The sequence below is a fragment of the Netta rufina genome (assembly GCF_964035555.1).
Source record: "Netta rufina genome assembly, chromosome: 4".
NCBI lineage: Eukaryota > Metazoa > Chordata > Aves > Anseriformes > Anatidae > Netta > Netta rufina.
In genome coordinates this window covers 57,988,425-58,013,880 of record NC_140127.1, presented here as the reverse complement: position 1 = coordinate 58,013,880, position 25,456 = coordinate 57,988,425, and the positions used below count along the sequence as shown (strand labels likewise).

Genomic DNA, 25,456 nt, shown 5'->3' with positions numbered 1-25,456 from the left:
AACAAAGTAAAACTGAGATCGGGTTTGGAAAGCTAAATTCTGTAGCTAAGCAGTGCCCAAAATGCGGGTGCGTGCATGCGGATAAGCTTCAGTTCAGGTCGTTTGTTATACAGCTTTGTTACAGAACTTGAGTTAATATTTACTGTACACAACATCTCTCCTAATTTAGGATAGCTTAAAAGTGTATGTGTAATTTTCTCAATAAAATTGCATCTTTCTTTTTGCCTGGTTCGCTGGTTCAGTACATTAGTTTTGCTTTTCCTAATACCTTTTCAGAACCTTACAGAAACTGTATTCATGCAGAGTGTTTTAATACAGGTTAAAAACCAACAGTTCAATTGAAATATTTATCTTCAACATTTGTTCTGATCAGAGGAGGAATCGTCAGTAGCTTGTAGATTTTGTGGTGCACGTGTCACGAACTTGCCTACTGCTGCTCCGTCACAAAATCCACTCATTTTTGAGGCTAACATCACGATGTCACTGCAGGTGGGGTGCAGCAATGGGCCCTGACTTCTCAGCATTGAGCCTTCTGCCTGTTTACTCTCTGGCTAAGCAGCTCATGTAGCCCTTTGGCTTAAAGCAATCCTCCCCCCCGTTTATGTGGCAAGAGAATTCAAATAGGGATGTCCTGCGGACAGCAGAAGGGAATAGTGGTTCTGACCAGCGAGCCTCGATGTGTGCAACCTTTCTCCTTCGCTAAAAGGAACCTTTGAAAATTCCGTCTTGCAACACTGGATCCTAATTGCAGAAACAGGAAGCAAGCGCTTAAGCTTTGTCCCAGATCTCCATCGCTCCTTGTGACTGTGGCCTCTTCCTTTTTTCAGCTGCCTTCTTAATTTCTGCCTTGGAAGCCAAAAGTAACTTCACGCTGCTCTCCGAAGAGTTGAGTCATTTATCAGTTTCTCCTTTGCCAAATATCTGTAATGGAATCCACTGAACTTTCTTGGGCCTGAGGCCATTCGGTGCATTGTCCACTTGCTGTTTGCCTTTCCGTCTCGTTCCTCTCGGATCTGTGCTGTACGGCGCCTGCAGTTAGCGGTAGCTGTTAGAAACATCTTGAGGACGCGGAGATCAAAGTGCCCCTGCTCTTGGCATGGTCTCGTTCCTGTAAGGAGCCTGTACTCATCTCTAGCATCTGCACACTTCATCTGGAGGGTGGTGTACGGGTTCGGCACACGCGTAGCAGTGGCCCTAGTTTACCTGAAATGCTGGGCTGTGTTCACTATTCAGCCCCAAAACAACTGGGGTGACTGCAGCTCACAGGCCCTATCTGTTCCTTCTGGTGCGAAGGCAAATGTCTTACTGAGTTCCCAAAGCTTAGAACCACCTGGGGCTGTACTGCATGGGACCAAAGCACAACTGCCGGCACCCTCAGAAGCTCTTTCTTTATTTAAATCAGCTTTCTGAAAAGCAGCGACGTGGCCAGCGGAGCTTCCTTGTGCTTTCCCTTTTGGTTGCAGAAGGGCTCGTGTTATCACGCGGCACTGGACGGCTGGCTGAGCCCAGGGAGTATCTGTGGCTTCCGAGCTGTGCGGTTTGCAGGCTTTTAAAGTGTCACTCTACTCTGACACTGCCTTTCCTGGCGTGTCAGAACTGTCTTTTAGAGCTGGGGTAGGGTGACCTTTCAGGGCTGGTCATGCTGATAACGCCCCGGTGCCTCGGGATTCTCCTGCGCATCCCGCGTAGCCCTGTGTTGTAGCAGAAACCTCCCTCGGTCTCTTCTCTGCCCCACTGGCCTCCAAACACATCCTTTGCTGTCTACAGCATGCTTGGACCATGTGAGGCGACAGTTATTAATAAAGGCTGCGTTCATTCCTGGCATCAGCATTGGGTCCAGAAATCCCCCGAACTGAAAATAGTCATAGACAGGGAGGACGTTTCAGGGTGAGTACAGTCAGGCTTCTCTGCTTCTTGCCTTCCTCCAGCTGTCCATGAAGCCTGCTGCTGGAGACCAGCACATGGCTTGCTGGACCCTGGGCTGTACCAAAGCAGTGTAACCCATACATCCCCCAGCAGTGGGAGCAGAAGGCTCTCAATGTCAGTGTCAGCTCTGCCCTTCTTCCTCCTCACTGCCTCTCCTGCTTTGCAGCAGCAAAAAGGGGACCGAGGGTAGCAGAGGGACAGTGCTCAGGGCTGGGGAAGGGGCTGAGCTGTGCAAGGACGAGGTGGGTGGTGATGCACATGTGTCTGCGGGGGCTTTCTGCTCTTCTTTTCACTCCTGCTTCTCTTGAATTCCCTACTGCTTCCCACATGGGTTGTCTGAAGACATTCTGGAGGTGGGAAAATCAGACTTTGCTATCTCAGTTTTTGCCTCGCTCTTTTTTATTAAGGTATGGAAACACTGAAGCCTTGCGACTTGACTGTTTTACATATGTTCTTGGGTTTAGCTGTAGGGAAGTTGGTCTTTCTCCTCCCCCCCAAGGGAGTTTCCTGTGTGTATGGAAAAAATACAAAACAGAAGTGAAAGATACCTCAGACTTCCAAACCTGCAGCTCGCATTTCACTTCTCCCACTGCCCTCCTCGTCACAGAAACAGTCCTGCAGTTCTTCCTCTGTCTCCACAGCAGCACCATCTATTTAAAGAGTCGGGCACTGTCCTAGCTGACATGGTGGGTAACTGGGCGCGCAGTTGCAACAACCTGTGAACCACTGGGGAAATAAAAAGTTTAAATTAACACTGAAATACTTTTCTGGTGTTTATCTTCAAATTGCCAGGATTTCAGCTTTCTTCAGGCTAGTAAACATAACAATTTCATACCTGTTCCAAGAGGTTTATGATCATAAATTTAATATTCAACTCATGGTTCTTGTTTAAAAGTCTACTTAGGGCAGCGTCCCTAAAATTGTGTGCAACTCAGCGGTTAAGTTACATTTCATGATTTATTGCTGCTGTTAGCATTTGGGAGACCCTCTTATAATATGACTTTACAACTAACTGTTGCTTTCATATTTCTTATGCCTGACTGAGCAGTGTGTAGATAACAAATTTAAGACTTCCACGATGAAACACCGATAGAGCATTCTGCATGCACGAATGCTGTGCTGACAATATTCAGAGTTTCCCATATCTCTGTAAGATAATTCAAGCACTTCAGAATTGATGTTTCAGTGTTCTCCATTTGTTTTGACTACATTTGCATACGCTATTGTCAAGGAACAGGGTGGGGTTTTTTGTCCTCAAGTTGTTCTGCAAACAGCAGGACTAATGAACTTACGCTTCCTCTTGTATGGCGAGGAAAGCTTACGGGGCGACACCATCACCTCCTTCATCCCTCGTGGGCAGAGCGTGGCTTGTGGCATGGCGATGTGTTTGTGCTCTGACCAGCTGGGAAGCAGTTCGTGATTTCCAAGCTCTGGGCGTCTTTTCCAATGACATCATTAGTTTGGAAACATCTCTCCAGCCTCCAGTTCTCATCAAACTCAGAGCAACTCAGTTCTTCTCCACTCTTTAAACTTGGTCAGGCCTGAATTAGGGCTTCCGAAGTTACTGTGAGGATGGATAATCAGATTCATACATGAGGTTCGTTTTTTTTTAGTAAGCTGGGAAATATGCAAGGCTATTAGCAGTTAGTAGGCTAATAAGCATGCTCTGTGGACATGTTAGCATGGCCCTGTTTTCCAGCATGCATTAATGGCTTGGAAGAAGGCAGAGTGCTGTCAGACTGCTGGATTCTGAGCCCTAACTTCCTATATAGGTCATCTCACGATTTTGCTTAGAAGGAGACATTTCTGTTCGTTTATCCTGGCTGCACAAGCGTCCGCATACCCGAATTCAGGAATTTGGCTTCTCTATCTGATTTCTGACCTTTAATTATTGCATTTGTCTGTGATTAGCATTTTTCTTGGCGAGCCCGGGCGGCCCCGTTTGAGGCAGCAGTAGGCAGAGTTGCCGAGAGGAAACCTCGCCGCGGATGAGCGCGGTCCACGCTCCGCACGCTTGGCAATCCCTTGTTGGCTACCATCGTTAAACCAGGCAAGGTACAAGCGAGACAGCAGTAGCCTCTAACTAAAATGTCTTCTTAAACCGGGTTGTTTAGCACTTGCCTGCAGTTTTGACAATTTACTTTCCCTTCTGGCCTGACCGCACTTGAAAGGATGAGACAATGTTTTGAAAAGAGGTTGGGTTCGGAGCTCAGCAGTTGGGAGCCTTCGCAGCGCTGCTTAGGCACGCTTATCGTGCAGTCTGATCCTCGCACACAAATTTGTGCCAGCACAAGCATTATTCTGGGAAACCAGGCTTGGAGCAGGCTTGGGATCGGGCAGAATCCAAGTGCTGCTGGGTACAGCTTCCTCCTGCCCTCTGAGTCCTTGAACTGCTTAGAGTACCTAGCTCGAGTAAAATCGGCGTCAAAAATGCTCTTGTTTTCGAGTTGGCTTCATAGTTTATAATGTACCTCATTAAGATGCAGGGAGAAGTTTTAGCAGTAATTTGCATCTGTGTGGAGTTTAAACTTGACAAACCTGAAAGGCAAGCCTGCCTGAATTAAGTATGATTCACACAATTTCCATTTAAAAAAATGGACAATAATAACTGCTTTGCATTTTGTGCTCTGCAGATTCTTTTTCTTATGAAAAATACCCTGTGAAAGCTACTTTGGCACAAGAGGAACACGGATCATTGTGTACGAGAACTGCAATGCTATAAGACCAGAAGGAAGGATAATAAGGTGTTAGCCCGCTGACATCCCGGCCACACAACCTAAACTTTTCAGATGGTTCTTGTAAATGGACTGCGATAGGGAGTAAAACCATAGTTCTGGAGTGTCAGCTTAATTGTCCTCTTCAGGGATCACCGATCCGTTTGCAGTAACAGTTATAAAAAGTATTATTGGGGTCGATGATAAGGCATTGCAGAGATCATATTTCTCAAGCTTGGTTAAAAAATCCATTATGAAATTAATAATAGCAGTAACTGAAAGGCATTTCTAGCTTACATTATTGAAACAAATAACGTTTTTTGTTATACGTGCCCTATTTTCTTTTTTTTCTTTCAAAAGTCAACTATTTGTTAAATGGGAATCTGAATTTGTGTCTTTTCTTTGTGGGAACGCTTAATTAGTAGCTGAAGTATAAATGAAGGACTAGTTACGTGGCTTTAAAGGGGTAAGGACACCCTGCTTGTATAAAACGCTCCCCGCTTGTAGAGAGCTAGCGCAGCCACAGGGAGAGCTTGCTGCTGAAGAACGGCCTCCAAGTGATTTAGCTGTCCTCGAAAGTGAAAAAGAGCCTCTAATTCTCCCTCTTCTCTGGGATGTGTTTATTGCTGCTGCTTTTATATTCATGGGGTGATGTATTCACAAGCTTAATTACAAAACAATATACTTGAGATCGATTAATTCTAGGATAGTGACAGCTCCTTGTGCAACTGCAGCCGGCTGATGTTGATGTAACCACATAATTCCTGGGTGATGCAACAAGAAAACGTCTGAAATCTAGGAAAACCTGTAATTTTGTAAAACAGGTTGGTGCCAAATAGGGTTTAGTTAAAAAGTGCGTGTATTCCCAGATTTTATGTCATCGCTTGCATCTACCAAGGAGGCTGAGTTTATTTGACCATTTGGAGAACGCTGCGTGCAGGAAAACCTGCTTCTGAGCTGATACCTGTGCTCTGATTAAAGGCTGACAATTGTTTTACAGATCTAGAAGCAGGGGATGAGACACAGTTGCAGAGAAGTAAGCTTACATAAGTGTAGTAATTTTCTTTTAATTAATAGGAGGAGCTGCTTCCATGGCGCTTTTTGAAGAATTGCTGTGGTGGGGAAGTTGGAGGGGGGAAGGGAGTGAAGGGAGAGGACACAAAAAGTAAGAATAGTGTTTAAAAGAAATAAAAGATTTTAAAACATAAGAAGTTGACTCAACTGATAGAGCTGCTGGAGGAAGGAGATGCTAGGGTATGGTCCCTGTTTCCCCCAGGTGTTGTTTAGAAGTATGAAAATACAGTAAAGATTTTTTAAAGGGCTCTTGAAACTTATCCTTTGGTGGGCTGAGCGTTGCGTATTTTATCACAGTCAGCTTACAGGTCCTGAAACAAGATAAATTCAGTAAATGGAACGTGTAAATCATTTTTATTACATAATGTAAAGCACAATACAAATGGGTCAGAAGGGAAGATGGATGCACCAGCTTTCTGACAGCACACTGTCGACCTCTCAGCGCTCGTGTTGGCCGCATGGTGGTTGGCACTACTGCAGCACAATTCGCTTTCCTGATGCTTCTCCGTCTCCCTCCTGCCCGGAGGTGTTTGGGCTGGGTCATTGGTTTTAGCCAGCTTGTGGGGCGTTGTGACTGGCACCAGGTTGGGCGAGGAAGCCCCAGGGTTGTGTGGTGGCAGCAGGGCCATCGGCTGCCGTGAAGCCACAGCCCACGTGGCTGGGACACGGCTCCGTATCCGCTCACCCTGACCTGGCACCGAGGTGGGAGAGGCCTTCTGGTGTCAGTGACTGGCGCTGTCACAGCCAGGCTTTGTCAGAGTTGGCCCTCTTAAACCTTAGAGATAGTTGCAGCACATTGAGCTGGCATTTTGTTCCGACTGCAGCTGGGCCAACAGTCCGCTGCTATTCTAAGGTAAACTCTACTGAGAGTGTTGGCCTACCAACAGGGGCTCTGAAGTATAATTAAGACATTTTTCGAGTAATTTTCCTTATGCAAGAGGATTAATTTTCTTTCCTGATTTTTTTTTTAACGAGTGATTTGAGTCAGTAAATATATATATAGATAGCATATATATATTTTTAACTTTATAAGTAACAGAATTCTCTTGTGCTTTTTCTTCCATACAGTTCTTTTCTCTGAGAGTTACAGGCTTGCTAGAAGGAAAAACAGATTCAAGGGAAAAAAAAAAATCAAGCATAGCTGCTGCTTCTGTGTAATCTCTTTTGGTTTCTGTTGGCTTGTGGAGGTGGCTGACCAGCTGTCTGCAGCCAAAAGGCGCTGTGTCCCCGGCTCTCTCCTGCTTAGACTGGGCTGAACTGGCGCTCAGAGAGGCTCTGGGAGCTGCAGGTGGTGCGGCTGGGGAGGCTGCAGTGGGGCTGCCCCTGGAGACACAGCCCCTGGGAGCCAGCTAGGTGTGTTCTTGTTGTTGTGCCTAGGAAGCAGCCGCTGAAATAACAAAGCTCTTTTGCTTGTTGTGGCTGTAGGGTAAGGAAAGGCACACCGGAGAATTATCGCCTGTTACCCTCATAGAACAGCAGTCAGAAATTTGGGGCTGACCAGTGACTGTCCCTGTCAGGAACCTGTTGTGTCCTTAAAAGCTGTTCAGAAGAAGTACGGATTTGCCTTTATGGTTAGTGAGGTTAGGCTGGCTTTTTGAGGATCTTCCTCCTTTGTAAGTTCAATATGGCTCTTTACCACTTCCTTGCAAATCATTCACAATTTCTGCTTCTACCGTGTATTTTTGGCATTACAGCGAACGGTGGCGATTCAGAGAAAACCAGGAACCTTTAGGTTTTGTGCTTTTTTCACTATTCTTTTTTGCAAGCTGCCCTGTGCACAGATGAATGCTCATCTCCCAGCTAAGGATGGAAGGTCTGAAGAGGGGAAACCGTTCTCTGAACACTGCAGGCGTTCAGACATTGAAACCCAGGTCGTGCAAAGCCTCAGGTACTGTAGTGTAGAGGAGGGCTCCTATACTGACAGAAACATAGCCTAAAAAGTGTCGTGACCTTTGTCAAGTAATGAGGCATCAGAAGCAACATTTAGTAACGTTGATTCCTTATGCATGTAATGAAAAAAACTTGCTTTAGACTAAACCTTAATTGCAGTTATGGGAAGGTAGTGGTCATAAAAAGCTTTGCTTTATTACTCAATAGCTGTGTTTTCACAATATTTAGAAAGCTAATATCATAAAAGGCAATGGAGCCACTTGTTTTTTTTTTTTTTTTTTTTTTTAAAGGCCAGGTGATAACTTGAATTACAGTTTAGTAGGGGAGATAAAATCACTTTCCTAAGAAATAAAAACCAAGTTCATTGGTGAAATATCTATTCACAGGTGATGCGCAAGGTGAAGTCCAGGGGGAAATTTATGGGGCTAGAGGGAGAAGAAGCATCCTAGGAAGCGTACGCTCAGCAAGGGGGCTGTCACTGAAAGCTGTGAATGTGGGACCTTGCATGTGGAACCACGCTTCAGACTATTTTCATGCCTTAGCAGTTTACCATTATTTTAGTGGCTAATTTTGTGAACTATGTGCATTTATTTTCCTTTTTCTTATCAGTCGCTTTTTTTGAGTGGATGAAGATAACATTAACGAGTCTTATATTGCTCATTCCCCATGCGCTTACAATAGCTGAGCCAAGTTATATTGTGTTTTAGGGATGGAGATTCTGTTGGCATGCTGATTTTTTGAGCTGATAACCCTTCCAGCTGCTAAGGTGTGTGCTAATCTGCAGTTTCCAGTGAATTTCTGAGCCAATATTTTTATGGATTCAGTCAAAAAGAATTAGTAGCCTGTGAATTTAAAGGAATCTTTATAAATATAGTCATTTTTGATGATGATTCTTACATTCTGCACCATCCTACCATTTCATTGGCGTGCTTTAAGTTGATTATTATCAGTTATCGCTTTGAGGAGTTATTTGGTGTACTTGAGATTTTTGAGTTATTGTAGCTTCTTGCAAACAGGTACCTAAAGCAAAAATCAAAGCAGGGAAAATACATCTACAGAAAAAGTTTCAGTCACTTTCTTGTCCTAAAATAGGCTGACATTACTGATCTGCTTGCCAGATTGTTGTGGCACAGCTGTGTGGGTCCTGTCTGCAGTAAACTGATGTCTGTTTCGGACCAAACCTTACATTTTTAGAATCATGCGAACCAACACTGATTTACTGGATGGAGTTCTTTCTCCAAGTGTGTATGACCAGTATAAACCAGTGACTTCGTTTACTTCTGTAGGCTGTTTGAAAGTCAGCCTGTTTGCTGATAGCAGTGTGAGCTGTCGACTGCAGTTGTGGTGCTCTGATTTCCTTTATCTGGGGAATGGAAAAGAGAGAGGACAATAACGAAAGCAATGTGGGAGGATGAAAGCAGGTCAGAAAAGGGAGAGGGAGTTCCTAATTGAACCAGGGACTTCCAGTGAGAGGGCGTGACTAACCGAACCGGAGCCTTTTCTATTGTATTTATGTCAGCATTATTTGAGATGGTGCCAGAAGTGTACGTAGCGCTGTACAGTAGGAGGCTTGCTTCAAACACAGAACATGTTCCCGGGGCTGGAGGGCTCTGCGAGCACAGGCCGGAGCAGTGCAGGATCATGCAGTACAGAGAAGTGATCGTGCGTGGCTGCTGGCATTCGCCCTGGAGCAGGTGGGTCTTTTTTTTTTTTTCTTTTCCTTGAAGAGAGGGAACACTTTGTGTGTTGATCAACAGAGCGTCCTGGTTTTGTGACTTCAGGGCTGCTCCCTACTGCCAAAGGGCCAGAGTGCAGTTGGACTGCCTATCGTCCACTCGTTCCAGTGAGGAAAGGACTTCAGGAGCAGCAGGAATGCATTGTTCACATCCCTTAAATGTCCTCAGTTGGTGGGGCTTTAATTTCATCTCCTTTTGCAGGATGGATAGGAAAGAGAGGGTACGTTGGGTCAGTAGTATTTCAAAGCAGGTTATCTGAGGTTGGCTGTTTGTATGTTATGCGTGGATGTGAAAGCCATGGTTTCTTTTACAAGTAGGTTAAACTCCTAATCTTCAGGACAAAGTCTTTATGGCAACGTTTGTTATGGCAGACGGCTGATCAGGATCAGGGCCTAAGTGCTGTGGGCAGGCAAAACCGAGAGCGAGCCGAGGGCCGGGTGCGATTCTGCGGCTGCGTGCGCTGCTCTTCATTCGCACAAGGAGGGAGACAGATGTCACTTCAGCAGCTGCCATACCTCACGTGTGTGATGCTGTCGAAGGAGTAAGAGCTCCTGACACGCATCATTTATCTGTGGCTTAGTTAGATGCGTCTTACTACATGAATCCAAGTACATTCATTGCAAGAAAGAGCACTTAAGATGCACACACAGCTGTGAAGTAATGGATCTGTATAACCGTTGGTGTCTGATGCACCTTTCACAGACCTGAACACCAGCCATGGCAGTATTTTTCCCGAGGAAGTAGCACAGCAACATCTGTGGTTCTGCGAAGTCAGAGGAGATATTAGAAGACCATAAAATGTTTAGGGTGCGAGTAGCCTGAGGATTTGTGAACTCCTTTCTCGGAGATGCTGCACAGATAAAGAAGCCACAGGAGTTAGGAACGCTCCCGGTGCGGGTTGGGTCGTATTTGGCTGCATGGCTTTCAGTTGTGGCAAACTGCAGAGATCAGGGGAGGGCAAAGAAAAGACACGTGTGGGATGTTGGGGTGGCTGAGCCTGGGGAAAGGAACTCTGCTCCGAATTTGTGAATGGTTCAGGATGCGTGGAGTCATGGGCTGAAGAGGGGCTGCAAGAAGAATTTTCATCATTTCTCTTTTGACAATATAATTTTATTTGTTTTGGTTCTTTCTTGCTAGTTTTTGCTTCTAATGTGGTGTTTGTTTAGCACTGGGTGTTACTGGGAGTACAACCTTCTCCTTTTCCCTTAGTGATCTCACCTGTGCGTAGTGAGCCCATTTTTGTCTTAAAGAAGATAAAATTTTCCTTCCGGGGACCTTTGTTTAGCCATTTGTATTTTCATTCATTCACTACCTTAATCCATGTGAAAGTTAAGTGTGAAATGTTCTATTTGAGCACAAATGTGTGTGTGAACCCTCCAGAGCATTATTTTTTGAGTTGTATTCGCCACTGGCGATTCGTAACAATACCGTATTTCCAGCCTCATTACAAATAGTCAGAGGGGGATGAGGTGGACTTAGAAAATCAAATACATAGGCAAACATATTAAAAATGGTGTGAATCAACAGATATTATTAGTCTGTGAAACACATACTAAATATAGAAGAAACTACTGTGTGAAGTTGGGTAGTCAAGCTCGTGCAGGATCACAGATGGCCGTTTTGTTTCCTAGTGGGAAATGGGATATTGTTTCCTAGTGGGAGATGAGCTTTTCTCTTGGGAGTTGTGTTCCAACACGCTTGTGAGAAAATATGGTTGTGTAGGTGAACGTGCAGAAATATTGGCAGTATTTGCATCTTGCCTTCAGAGAAGTATGTGCACCAGAAAATACATTTACATGAAGAAAAAAATCCTGTGCTTTAAAACCTCTGTGTGCTGGTTTTCTTATAATGTAGGTGCAATTTATGTTATTGGAAGTAGAAAATGTAGGAATCTGCAAATGTGGAAATATGTAAAAACAAGATGAGGCTGATCTAGAGTAGGTGTCTTGCCATGTAGATTGCAGTGTACTGCTTAACACGTATGAAGTGTTTTTAACTGACAGGCAACGAAGGGATGGCTCCTGAGGTCTTTTAAGTACGTCCTAGATGTTGATGCTGTTGTATATAGATGCTAAGATAATTTTAAGCAAGTTTGAAGGCTGAGTATGAACTTTCCTCTATGCTTCTTCAGTACCTCCCTAATTTCTCTGTGATAAGCACATGGAAGCAAATGGGAAGAAATTCTTCTATAGGAAGAAATTCTCTACCTTGAGAGTGGTGAGGCCCTGGCACAGGCTGCCCAGAGAAGCTGTGGATGCCCCAGCCCTGGGGGTGCTCAAGGCCAGGCTGGACGGGGCTTTGGGCAGCCTGGGCTGGTGGGAGGTGTCCCTGCCCATGGCAGGGGTAGGAACAGGGTGGCCTTCGAGGTCCCTCCCAACCCAAACAGTTTGAGGATTCTCTGAAGTCAGAAAGGGTTAGCAGCTGAAAGGGGGGGTTAAAAAAAAAATAAACTAATGTTTCAGTTAACTGCTGAAAATTGATACTTCTATATTAATCTTCCATACAGACTTTAAACGTAAAACTGACTGAAAGCCTAGCATTTCACTTCCCCAGCTCTAAGGTAACCTCAGCGAGCTCAGTAAGCCTCGAAATAGCACTGTGCTGTGAACGATCCTGGCGAACCTGTACACAGCTTTTAATAGGCTTGCGATAACTGACCACACAGCCACTTGAAATGAATTCGGTGCAGATTATTTTTGTTTGTTGGGGGAGAAGCAGTAGGCCCCGTTACGACTAGCCGCCCTGTGCTGAAGACTAAACTTACATTTCAAAGATTTTCTGCCTTTCCAGATACGTTGGAGTTGTTGATTTTGAGGGAAAACTGTAAAAAATGCCTGCAAATTCCTTGTCTTATTTCTTCTTTCTTTCTTTAAAAGGCTTTTGTCTCGTTGTGCAGCCCCAGACTCCTCACGTCCCTTCACAGATGTACGTGGCTGTGCTGCCGGAGCTGGTTGCATCTGAGAGCAGCCTGCTTTCAGAACGGGGATCAAGGGAAGGACAGAAGTTTTCGTTTAGCACACTCCCAACCACAGCGTACCTGTAGTGGCTGAAATGTTAGTATTTCTTCACTCCCCACCCTGTCACAATGAATGGCTTTCGGGATACCACCTACTCCCCAGAAATCAGGGGTGTAGAGCTGTTGGCACGTAACTTCAGCCTCTCATCAGGCTTCATTGTCACTTCATGTCGTTGGAGAGCAGAGGTTGGAATTTGTTCTTTCTTTCTGACTGGGGCAGTGTATTCTGAAACGTCTCCGGAGATGCTATAGAAATCTGAAGATCTTTTCATTAGATTCCTCCTATTTCAAGCATTGTTTCCCGCAGACCTCCTCTGAGGAAGTAAAACTTTCTGTAGTCGCTCTATTCTGTATTTAATTTAGTGTTCTTAATCATCTCTATCCCCTAATAAGTACACTGTGCGTGTCTCAAAGCCCATTCGTCTGACAGCTTTGTTTAAGGCAAGTGGGACTCACCACTTCATCAGGCTGCGGGCCTTGTGCTGTCCTGGATCAGTGACTGCCGTATTTTATGGCTGACAACATCGGGAGGTTTCTGCTTCAGGAGAAGGAGCCGGAACTCTTGCATTAAACAGCCATGGGATAACTTTTTTCCAGGAACGTTTCCTTCTGAGCAGTATTCTTCCCCTGCAGAAAGCACACGCTTTCCCTTCAGTGACCCTATTTACTGGGTCTGGCTGGGGTGGGGTTAATGTGCTTCCTAGCAGCTGGTTTGGTGCTGTGTTTGGGGTTTGTGACCAAAGCACTGCTGCTAACACTCCCCCGTGCTTTAGGTGTTGCTGACCAGGGTTTGCCCAGCATTGAGGCCTTTCTGCCTCGCAGTGAGTGCACTGGGGGCTCGTGAGAGGCCAGGAGGGAGCACGAGCAGGCAGATGACCCGGACTAACCCAAGACATGTTCCTTACCATAAACGGTTGTCCTCAGCAGTAAATAGGAGAGGGCTTAGGGAGGTTGGCAGTCTTTTTTGGGGGAACTGCCTGGGCATTAATCCACCCGTGGGAGGTGGCGAGTGATTGCCTCGCATTGCTTGTTTTCCTTCTGTCTTCTTCCACTTCTTCATTTATTAAACATTTTTTTTAATCCAGAGCCAGAAGTTTTCTTGCTTTTTATTCTTCCTTTCCTCTTCCCCCATCCCACTGGGAGTGGGGGGAAGTGAGCCAGCAGCTGTGTGGTGCTTAGCTGCCTGCTGGGGCTAACCCACAACACCAAGAACATCCCTTCCTGCTTGTGTAAGGCAAAAAGAGCTGCTTACACAGATACCAACACGTAGATATCTGCTGTACATTTTGGGATTCTTCAGGCTAAGTCAAGTACTTCGCTTTTACTTTTAATCAAGCTTTTCTGGTGCCTCACTTCCCATCATGTACTTCTCCAGCCCATTCTTCTCAGCTAGCCAGTTCTAGTCTGCCCCTCATGTCTTCCAACTCCTGCTCTTCCTGATACTCCCTGTGTGCTGGCCTCACCAGCATACTCTTTCCACTCAGCTGTTACTCCTACTGTCTTCAAATTCGACAGCTCCCCTTTGCTTTGTGCCTCTCAGGAGACCCCTATTTACAGTCAGATCCATGATACTCATGCTACACGCCAAAAGGCCAAGGGAAGACAGAATTCTGAAGGCAAATTGCTGAAGTTTGCCTCTACTGGATGGTTGCGGAAATATTTTTTTAAGGCTAACGAGCTCAGTAAATAAAGGTGAATGGGCGTTCTCGGGGACTGTGAAAGGGTTGTTCCTGGCTAAAGGCCAGTGCCGGAAGAATGTGAAGTTCATATTCCAGGCATGAGGATGCTACAGCAGTTGAGCGACCACCAAGTTTCAGTCGAAGTTGCGGATGGGACAGCCTGGGATTTCTTTTTTATAGTTCTTGCAAATGCAAAACTGCCTTGGTTTTAATTTATTTTTTCCTTCCAAAGTTTACTTGAAACACAGAGTCATTGGGGAAAAAAATATTCAGCCAGAACACTTAAGTTTAGCAACAGAAAGTAAGATTGTGTAGCAGAAACAAGTTGGGTACTGCTAGTAGATGCTTACAGTAACTGATAAATTTTTGTTGTGCTCTTATGTAGATGCTGGCAAGGATGGAACTTCCCACTCTCACAGTGGTAGGAAACTGTGGTATAATGTGTATGGTATCTGAGTGAGGCATTCCTGATAGGGTTTGGCATTCAGATGTTTTCTGAAAACATTTAAGAATTACCACTGTTGTTGTGTCATGTTTACCTAACCTGAGAATATTAAAAAATTGAGTAGGAGCAGTTAGTGTTCTTACAAGGTTTGTGTTAGCACAGTGTTCATTTCCAGGGTTACTTGAGAGGCAGGTACAGCGTGCGAAGAGCTAGAAGGAATACGTCTTCTTCCCATTCCATGAACAGAGAAAAAGAAGTTTGAATAAAAATCTGAATGGCAAACTGGGGCTTGCTAAATGGAAAGGATGGATTTGAAAAGAAGAGTGATTTGGGACACGATGTGCGAGCAGAGTTATTTCTACAGTGCGGAACACGCAAGTGAAATTAATTTATGCAAGGTATCAGAGGACAAGTAAAATACGTCAAGTAATAGGATACAAAGTGGTGGTTGGAGAAAACACAGGACTGGGAAAAGAATTATTGGAACCGCCACAACTGTCTGCAGCAGCAAGTGGTCCTGGTGAGCCTAGCGCTCGCGCTGCTGTTTGCAGTGCAGTGTGTTAGTGAAGCACAGTTTGCACTGAATCAGTTTTGTGAATTGAAATGTACACCTGAAGCAGTGCTTAGTCTTGGAGAGTTGTAAAAAATAAGGAAATGAGAGGGCATGCAGATATAATTATATACAATTTCTTATTAGGACTTCAAATTATATATATTTAGCTTATTTTATAACCACTAGAGGAAATGGTCTGTGATACATTTTGTTTCCTGTACATTTTTTAATGCATCAATCTGCATATTTTCAAGATGTATACAAAGAGGAGTAAGAGAAATGCTGAATACAGAAAGAAATCTCAGAGCAGAGAAATCCAGGAAAAGCCTACGTGAGAGAAATATTGCAAGCTCTGTCAGGTAATGCTGACAAAACTGAACTGGCTTATATTTCAACATGCCAAATAGCTTGAAATTACTGCAATCATAGCTTATACACTGTCTGTCATTTAACACAAAACTGTAAATGTTTCTTGCACTTCCAGAGTGTCAGTCTTGGCATCACAAACATTAAGCAGCCTTGTACACGGCAGTTACTGGTGGTCCTTGTACGTCGCCTTGCGTTGCTGATACAGGTATCGACAGCAAATTGAAAACATATGGAAAGAGCAAACCAAATGAACCAGTAAATGCAATACACGTGCTACTTCTAGTTTTCCTGTCTTTTTTTTGTGTATCTTGAGGTTTGCAATGTGACTGAAAGTTTGGTGCCCTGGGTGCAACAGCTGCTGTGGAATAGTCGGGCTCCCGGGGGCACAGACACTGGGCCGTGCCTGCTGGCCGTCAGCAGCAGATGACCAAGGAAAGAATCAAAGACAGCTCCAAATGCTGACTGATTTTTATTGCTGGTAGATCACGGTTTAGGGTTTCCTGAGAACAAGGTTGTGAAAAAAATAGGTCATTAGGTTTAATAGAAACTAACAGGGTTCTGTACCAGACTTTCATATAAGCTTTTAAGTCCTTTTTTCAGCCTCCACAGCATCCTCTAGCAGTATGTGTCACAGCTTAGTCTAAAAAATCAAATGTTGGTAGAGCAACGAAAAGTCTTTTTTTTTGAATGAAATTTGGAGATGACAGATGCATTTCCTAATTCCTGTTTGTGAGAAATAGAGGATAACCATCTTCTTTTCACGTCCTGCATACCTTTTCTTGCAGGTGGTTGCATCCGTTTGTCACTGTTCTCTCGGGGTTTCTCTCTCACTAAAGCCTGAGGAGTTTGAGCCTATTGAGAACTATCGTTTGTAGGTCAGGGCTTAAGAGTTGTAAGCTCTCAAGAACATTCATGGGATTCTTGAAAAGATGCTGAGGTGGTGCCGGGAGGTGCTGATCACTGACAGCAAGGATGAGGTGTGCAAACACCGGTCTTTGGTCAAGTTCTCTGCTCTCTGGGGACAGCAACAGGACCCGAGGGAATGGTGTGGAGCTGGGACAGGGGAGGGTCAGGTTGAAGGTTAGGGAAAGGTTTTGCACCCGGAGGGTGCTCGGACGCTGGGACAGGCTGCCCAGGGCAGTGGTTGTGGCACTGAGCCTGCTTGAGCTCAAAAACATTTGGACAATGCTGTCAGACACATGGGCTGATTTTGGGGAGGTCCTGTACAGAGCCAGGAGTTGGACTCCATGATCCTTCTGGGTCCCTTCCAACTCAGGAGATTCTGTGATTCTGTAAGATGACGTTACTGGAGAAGCAATAGCTGTATTTAATTAGCGTGTCAAAAATTGGACTTAGTAAATGTGAGTCTGTAACTTCCTCCTGTTTTACCTTGCCTCGCGTGTAACATCATCTCTGCAGAAGGCTCGTGTTGCTACAGGTTGCATTTGTGTGTGTTCCCAAGTGGATTCCAGCGAAGCCGTGAGCTTTCTTGTGGATGGCAGGGGCTGGGGAAGGCTGCCAGGAGGTGCAGGGAGGTGCTGCGCAGCGTCAAGTGACCTGAGTTCAATTTCTGAGTCAGGGGCTCTGTGAGGGGATGCTGCACATCTCCAGAATGACTTCAAGCTTTCACGAGGCCTGTAAAGCTTCCACTCTGCCTTGGACCCCAGCCAAGGGGATGGGTTTTGTTTCCTTGAGTCGTTTCACCTGTTCCATGCCTTGCTCGTGCAGCTTTACCTGCTGCGCCCAGAGGTAGCACCAGCAGATGCTGCCTTGGAGAAGAGGCGGGTTGGGCTGGGAGTGCTGTGGGCTGCGTGGTTCCTGCTGTGCTCGTGGCCTCCTCTTGGGCTGCATCTGTTGGCCAAGCAGATGTCGTGCGTGTAACGCTTCCTGTCCTCCAAATGGGCACCTCTTCATTCTTCTCTTCGTAAATTAAAAGGTGCGGAGGGGGTGAAACAAAGAATGTGAATGACCTGAGCTGCGCATTTACGCTTTGCACATCTGGAGCGGTACCGAAATGAAATCGAAACGCGGCGAGTAATTCCCCAAGCTGAGCAGCCCCGGGCAGCCTGGCTGCACAAATGGTTCGGTGATGCCACCAGGAATTCCCCCGGCGGGTCCTCGTTGTCCTGGGGAGCCTCCACGGCTGCTGTAGGGAAATATTCGGGGCGGGTTTCTCCTTCATCTGGGAAGTGTGAAGGGAAAGATATGCCCGCTTAGCGAGGGGCTTGGCAAGGCGCAGTGATAGTTATGAGCACTGACAGCAGCAGCGCTCTCTCTTGTGCCTCGGTTTATTTTTAGATAGAAAAGTGTTAAGCTAAGCCTGTTAGATGTTTGTCTTCGAGCTGATAAGTGCCTTTTTTTTCCCCTTTTTTTTTGTCCTCATTTTATTTTGCGGTTGTACTTCCGTACCAGGTTGAGCAGATGTACATCGCTGTGTACAGCCATCCTTTTTTGCTCAGGTCTTCTACTTGACGATTTTGGTTTAATCTGAGGCTGATTTTTATTACTAAAAGTGTTACTGCCTTGTGTAAACTCATTTTCTTACGTTAGTTAAGGCTCGTGTAAGGGGCGTACAGTCTCTCAAGAGCAAGCGAAAGCACTGGAGGAAATGCAGCTGTCTCAAAACACTTTGACTAAACAACATTCGGTGTATACCAGGCTATTTCTGGCTCGTGCTTCGCTACAATTCACAAGAGATTTCTCCTATAATTCTGTACCAGCACTATGAAGTATGTTGTCATCCTTTTTGCGCCGTAAAGAGAAACAGATTTTTGAGAAATTATCCCAGTGGGGAGAAGTCGCTGTGATTTGTTAGCGCAGAGCTAAGTCTCTTAATTTCTGGGGGTAATAACTGCTTTTTCTTGGCACTTCTGGGCAATGCAGAGAGCTTCTGGTTATCTACGTAGTTGTGATACCGTAAATTTTCAAAAGTAATTTGGGGAAAAAGTAGACGTGGCTCTGACAGAAAAGACAATGAAAAGGAGTGAGTCGCTGGAGGCATTTTTTAAAAGTGTCAAGTAAATGAAAGACTTGTTTAGTGTTAAAATAACTAGTGTAAATGAAATACTTTGTAGATATTCAGCAAAGAAAGCTATCTAGTCTTCTAAATAACAAATGTCTCTGCTATTGTGGGAGGAGCTGTTGCAAGATGAATGGCATTGTAATAGGAATCAAGCTAGGAAATGCAAAGACAGTATCCCATCTTCCAGTACATTTTCAGAAACTGTAAAATTGGGGTAGTATTTAATTTTGGATTATGTCTAGACATTTTTGTTTTAAATTAACAACTTCTTCTTTTTTCAGGAAATTTGGAGAGCGACCTCAACCGAAACGGCTTACCAGGTAAGCATTAAAGAAATTCTATTTTGGGGAATATTCAGAAGTTTCCTTTTTCATCCCCAGAAGGATTTCCACATTTAAAAAGTGTGAATTGCTAATCCTTGAATTTTAAACATCAAAGCTTTTTTAAAAATGTGATTATTGTATGCATTTAGCAGTCAGAAGAATCTGAACAGCCAGTGGCTTGTTTGTTTTTAGTATGCTATTCAAAATGCCTTTTTATAAATCCCACTGACTTCAGATGTCCATTATTGTAGGTTATTCAGTAGGGTGTGAATCTGCTTAGTTTTAGATAACCACAGGTAAGCCAGATGTCTTTTATTTTAAAAGTGACTTGTGAAGTCATAAAACAGCATTCTTTCCTGGCAAAATGCAGCTGTTAACGTTAGTGCTGTCACACTGCAGGTAAGAGCAGAATTCATGTGGTGCTGTCAAGGAGCAGTCTTACCCAATTTTTGGTGAAGCCTAAGCAGTCAGCGATGACATGAAATAGCACCATCGAGGCAATTCGTTCTGGAAAGTGTTTCATGTGACTGTGGAGTACTCTGCCTCAACTGCTTCTGGGCTCTCTAGGAAAGAATTTATGCTAGAAGCTGTCAACATTTTTCAAACTAGTAACACAGTCAGTGCAAATATTTATTTTTCTCTGCCTCCATCAAAAGCCTCTACTGTGTTAAAATCCTCTGAAGTATACAAGATCTGCAATTTTTCACAGTTTTGTGTGATGTTCTTGCTGTATAAAGACATGGAAACCCAGCATTACTCTGGCCTACTTCTATTTTGAATGAAACTGTGTAAAGCATGGAGGGAAAAGTGTCTGCGTTTTGTGTTGGGGATATCAGTCTTGTTGCATTTCTGGTTAGGTTCAGGTTAGTTTGTCTTTAACTTCATTTCAATGCAAAATTGATCAAATTGGTCTATACTGACTTAAAAGTTGTATTTGAATAAACGTTGCTGTTCCCTGTTGACCTACCTATTTTTAGGGATATTTAAAGGTACTGTTTGAAGTCATGAACTGCTCTTCATCTTGAGCAGTAACACGTGTTAGTATCAGCCTAAAGTTAGTGCTAGAGTTTACCTTCCGTGACTTAAAACCAACAAATTTAATGACTATTTAGTCATGTCTTTTAACTATGATATCACTTAAATATAGTGACTCTAAATTTCATGTGCAGGATTTCAGCTATTAGATGTGTCAGGTGCTTTTTACTGTGATTATAGAGTAGGCATCTGGGAACTGCTAGCCATCCTCCAAGGCAAGAGCTTGGAAACCTCAGCTATATGAGGGGCTAGAAGGAAGCAACCAAACTGCTTTTCTCTGAAGAGAGAGGGAGGGGAAGTCTCACATTTTTAGGAGTATAAATTGTTTATGTAATGCTTTAAAAAAAAAAAAAGTTAAGGGCATTTAATTTGGTTTTGGTAAAATTAATTCTGCTTTTTTTGTACAGTCCTGTTTGCCTCATAATCTATTCATCCTCATGCAAGTGTAACAAGATATTTTTTTCAGATGTGCTTCTTAGGAAATGCTGAAACTTCTTTTTTCTTTGCTCTGCAAGTTCCTTGACAATGAAAATACTTACTGCTTTGTTCATCCTGTGCTAGTTGTTCTTGTAATAAGGTGTAAACTTCAATAGTATTACCTTTGTGGAGAGGTTTGAGATTTAGTAATGAATAATGCCATGTAAGGATTGCAGTGCTTACACGTTTTCTGTATCAGTAGGAGGAGTTGTAGGGGAACATTCCTCGTTCTCCTAGGAGCTCAGGTCATATACGTCTGCTGTAGCAACTGACCAGTTGAAAAAGTAGAATTTCTTCCGGACACAAAGCTACACAAACATTAGGTAGCACTTAGCATTTTAGTGACTGAGTTGCTGGGTTTTGGGGTGTTTTTTTTAATGGTAGTCAAGCCAGAAGTTTTTGAATATATCAGATGCTCTAAATTTAGTATGTCAGTACTTTTGATAGAATATTTCAAATTGTCAGATAAAGTTTTTAACCCACTTAAATGCAGCTGGTCTATTATAATGTGTAAGAATATTTGCTCAGTGAAATGTGTCTTGTGGCTTAAGATATATTTGTAAACAACGATTGCAAATAAAGTGTTTATGCAGTTTGAGACAGTTCTGACAATTTGTATTGTCATGGATAAGCATCAGTTTTACCAGTGTCGAAAGTAAATAGATCAAGTTAATTCAGCTAAAACAATAATTTGACTTGTCTCTGCTCTTACATGCTGCTGTCTTACACAGGCATGGCAAATGCATGAATTTAAAACACGTCATTAGCAAAGCTGGATTATTGTCATTTCCCCCTGCCTCCACCCCATCGACTTGCTTTCCTTTATGAAACTGTATGTGGGGGATTTCTTTTGGAAAAGGTGTCGCCGACAAAATTTTGCTTTTGTCTTCCGTATTTTTTCACTGGAAATGTTTTTACAGAGAAGCCAAGATGTCAGTTTATTTTGGTGTCACAGGTCTGTCTAAAGGGAGTTCAACAGTTCAGTGCAGTTCATAAAAAATTCCTCTTCTGTAAGGTTTCATCTCTTTATATAACTTCCTGTTAAATTCATAATTTGTTTGTATGGTCGATGACTTTGAAGATGAGTGCATTGGTGGGCATTCAACCTGCAAAAGCTCCTCCAGGGACTTAAAAATGTTCTGTCAGCACTTTGACACAGCTAAACCCTAGGGTGTTGAATTTGGCATGCTGCTTAATGAGCAGTTAGATTATTATACAGAGGAATGATAGGGTGTATTGTTCTCTTATTTCTCTCAAGGAATGGCTGTTGGTGTGTCTGAGGTAATTACAGCTTTTATGACTTCTGTCATTACAGTGATGATGAATGATAGAAAAATCTATTATTTTTTTTTTGGCCTGATTGTATGCAGGAAATAAAGATTTCTCTAGAAAACTAGATCAAACAATAAAGATTTTTTTTTTCTTATCTTCATAACCAAAAGAAAACTAACAGAAACATGACAAAAGTATTGATTCAGTTAATAGCTTAAATGAAATTTCTGAACAATTTGTTGCTATCATGAGAAACTGTACTGGTTAAAGAGACAATATTGAATTGGGTTCTAATTGAATATTTGGATTGAATTTTACAAAGTCAGATTTTGAATGTGTTATAGTGATAGGCATTGAGATGATTTCATATCGCAAACATCCTTTTTTGTGGACAATGCAGTAGTAGCTGTAAATGACCACAAACCACTGATGCACTGCTAGCTTGATACCAAATAGTTTGTTGTTTTTGCTGTGCAGTTGTCATAGCAAACAAAACAAGTTATCTTCACCCTATCAATGTACTAACGGTTGTTGTTTTCAATTTCATTTGTATTTTTTTGTCCTAAAGCGGCCTTTGGATTATTGTAACTATAAGCAAAACCAAAAGAACTTTCAAAACTTATTCTGTCTTTTAATTTTTAGGGAAGCAATGCGAAATTACCTAAAGGAGCGAGGTGATCAAACAGTGCTAATACTCCATGCAAAAGTTGCCCAGAAATCATACGGAAATGAAAAAAGGTAAGTCTCTTTTCCTTGCTGACTTCCTTCCACAGCTTCCAGCTAGGGACGCTGTCGTGTGTGGTCTGGTGTGTAATACATTGCAGAATCCCTTAGATTGTGCTATAGCCTGGAGAAGCTTAAATAAATTCAAAGGTGTCCGTATAAAACATACAAATGTGCAAACCTGTGGCATTTGACATAGTGATGCCTGTTCTTGCCAACAGGTTCTCTCTCTGTGGGTGAATTTTTTCTTCCATTGGACTGAAATGGCTTCATTAATAACATGATGTTCAAGGAGGTTCTTCTTTGTTCGTCTTGCTATCCAAAAGGGAGAACCAAAGACTGGGTGAAAGGCTGGATGCTTTGCTTTACATCCTGTCCCATCCTATCCCAGCATAATGCAGCTGCTTCTCTAGTCTTCTGCTAGTTGGATTTCTTAGTTATGGGTACTGCCTTGAAGAGCAGAAAGAACACATCATAATAATCAGAGGCGTAATACAACCTTTTTTTTTTTTCAGATTAGCTTAATGATGACCTCAGTTTATTGACTAACTTTCAATCAAATATGTAAAAAAAAAAAAAAAAAAAAAAGTCTAGATGTTTTCACCATTATTAATAGTTTAGTCTTTTATAGTAAATTAAAACATCTAATATGCGTAACTGTAAACTTGGCATTTTAAGCCTGGAGTAAAGAAGGTGATTATTGGTGACTATTTGTGGAGAAGTTTTGTCCCGAGTAATTTCAAATTGGTATGAGAGAAATTGCTAGCCTCGTGGTTGTGATAAACATTCTCTTACAAAAATCAATACAGTACAATTAATTTTCAGTAATAGGTAGGGGACAGACCCTACAGGAAGATGTGAGGATGAATGCTTTTTATGCAAAGGTGAATTTCCTGTAGTCTTCTCTGTATGATGCTTTTTTTTTTGCATGAGTGGTAGAAGCAAGTAGGGTGATTCTTGATATATAGATTCTAGTCCTCTTAGGATGAAATAGAGTCATCTTTGATTATAAATGTTACTTTCCTACCTTGAATTTCACTAAAATAAATAGTGCTGTGTTCAATTAGGAATTTTCAGATCCTTTGGATTTGTAATGTTTCTTCACCACAGAAGAGCACGTTCTGCAAGTTAATGGGTTTGAAGTTTCAACCTTTTTCCCCCATGGTTATGGAATCCATCATTGCTTTTTACGGCTTTCTGAGATTGGAGATTTTAACTCGTTTTCCTAGGCAAATGTTAATGAACAGGAATATAGATATACAGTAGAATTAAGCCTATGAAGTTCTCTGTTCAATACTACCAATCTAAAACATGTTCCCTGATGTTTGTGGGTCATGGAGGTGCAAACTGTTCTTTAGTATTCTGTGCCTGGGTAATTCTCCTCCAAGATGTGTCCTCTTCCCTGATAGTCAGTGTCTCAAATCTTTTCTTTAGGGCAGTTCTGCAGTTTTTGGTTCAGCAGCTCCACTTGCTTACTTATTCTGAGTGCTTTTTAGATCTTTCTGAGGTTCTTGATGAGAATCAAATGGGCACTCAGGGCAGGAGGAAGGGCACAAAAGCAGGCAAGTGTGCTGTGGCTCTACCGTGTATTTATCTACACAGCCCTCTGCTGCTCACTGCCCTGCAAAAGAGCTGTAATGCAAGGCCTTACCAGCAGTGAATAACCCTTTGCAGCAAATCTAACAGCCAAAGATTAACCACGGCAATATAGATACCTCAGTTTGTTTTCCTCCCAGATTTTGTTGTCATTCAAGAGTTGCATAGTGGAGGCTCATTGCAGAGGAATTAAGCGCGTTAGTCCCAGAGAAATGAGGTGCGTGCCAGCAGATATGAAAGCAAATCTCGAAACAGCTCGGTTGTAACTTCAGTCGGTTTCTTCTCCTGGGGCCAGAGCAGTTCTCGTGAAAGCAGGAACATTCTGCAAACCTGCCCTGTGTCTCATTAGGTTGGAGAACAAATTGCATCAGAAGGAGGGAGAAAATAAGAAGATAATGTACGCTGTTTTGATTATTGAATGTTCCAGTACTGTCTAGAAAACTTAAGTGTTATGAAGAACACAGGGCAGAGCTTTGGATTATCTGCTAACAGTTTCTGGGAGCTCCAACGTGCTTTTCATAGCATTGCTGTAAATTCCTGTTGCCTTGAATATGTGCATATGCCTCGTTTGGTGCTGTGAAAGTCACTTTGGCACATACATTGCCTAAACTCTCGAGTACTGGTAGCACTCTGTAAATTAGTAATTCGTTTCTCACTGCTTGAAATGATTGCAAAGTAGCATTAGGCATTCTTCTACCACCTGGATTTTGTGGGGTGCAGTGTAGTTGCCTAACTCAGCACTGCCATAGCTGTTCCTGAAAGGTATCTCAGTTTCCCTGCTTAAAAATGGGAGCGTGTCAGTGGTGTGCAGGATTTCGGAGCTCTGCAAAAGAAGGCTGGGAATTAAAAGAGTTGGATGCTTGTTATAAAATAATATGATGGTGACAAGAAGAGAGGGAATGGGCTAAAGTTGCGCCAGAAGTGTTTTAGGTTGGATGTTAGGAAGAACTTCTTTACCGAAAGGGTTGTTAGACACTGGAACACGCTGCCCAGGGAAGTGGTGGAGTCACCATCCCTGGAGGTCTTTAAAAGACGTTTAGATGCAGAGCTTAGGGATATGGTTTAGTGGAGGATGTGTTAGTGTTAGGTCAGAGGTTGGACTCGGTGATCTTGGAGGTCTCTTCCAACCTAGACGATTCTGTGATCTGATTGCCACTCTGGTACAGGGATGAAATAGGTGTTTGGAATACATGCCAATGATTCATTTTTCAGTTAAAACCCCTTTTATGTTACTAACCCACTTTTTAGACTATTTCTGGTACTGTTCTGCTACCTCCCAGGCTGTGAGCACCAGCAATGATGTCCTGTTGTTATCTGGATTGTCAGCATAACCAAAAATTCTAGTTATTAAATCCTTGTATCCTTGTGTGCCCCCAAGGTACTTTGTGCAACAGAATGATTAATTAGCTTCTTTATTTTATTTTATTGAGTTTTTAAATTGCTTCTGGTTTGTTCCTAGCAGAAAGTGCCCTTTTTGTCTTTTGTATTGTTGGACTGAGGAGAAATTAGTGACATTTTAAGGCTACTTTATGCAACTAGTTAATCAAGTTTTCATCCTTTTTAATAGTAAATACCATTTCTAAAGAGAGTTGTTTTCTGTACATCA

General features: G+C 43.1%; 1 protein-coding gene across 2 annotated transcripts in view; it reads left to right on the top strand.

Moving 5' to 3' along the window:
* RBPJ (recombination signal binding protein for immunoglobulin kappa J region) overlaps nt 1-25,456 on the top strand; it is a 58,097-nt gene that overhangs the window by 11,231 nt on the left and 21,410 nt on the right. Inside the window, exons 1-3 of one of the 2 annotated variants that reach the window (XM_084285495.1) lie at nt 12,272-12,393; nt 18,706-18,744; nt 22,174-22,269. In XM_084285495.1, coding sequence (XP_084141621.1) covers nt 12,392-12,393; nt 18,706-18,744; nt 22,174-22,269 — 137 coding nt within the window. In that variant the 5' untranslated portion in view covers nt 12,272-12,391. Of the gene's footprint in view, nt 1-12,271; nt 12,394-18,705; nt 18,745-22,173; nt 22,270-25,456 lie in introns of those variants that run through there. The other variant, XM_084285496.1, reaches the window with a different exon arrangement.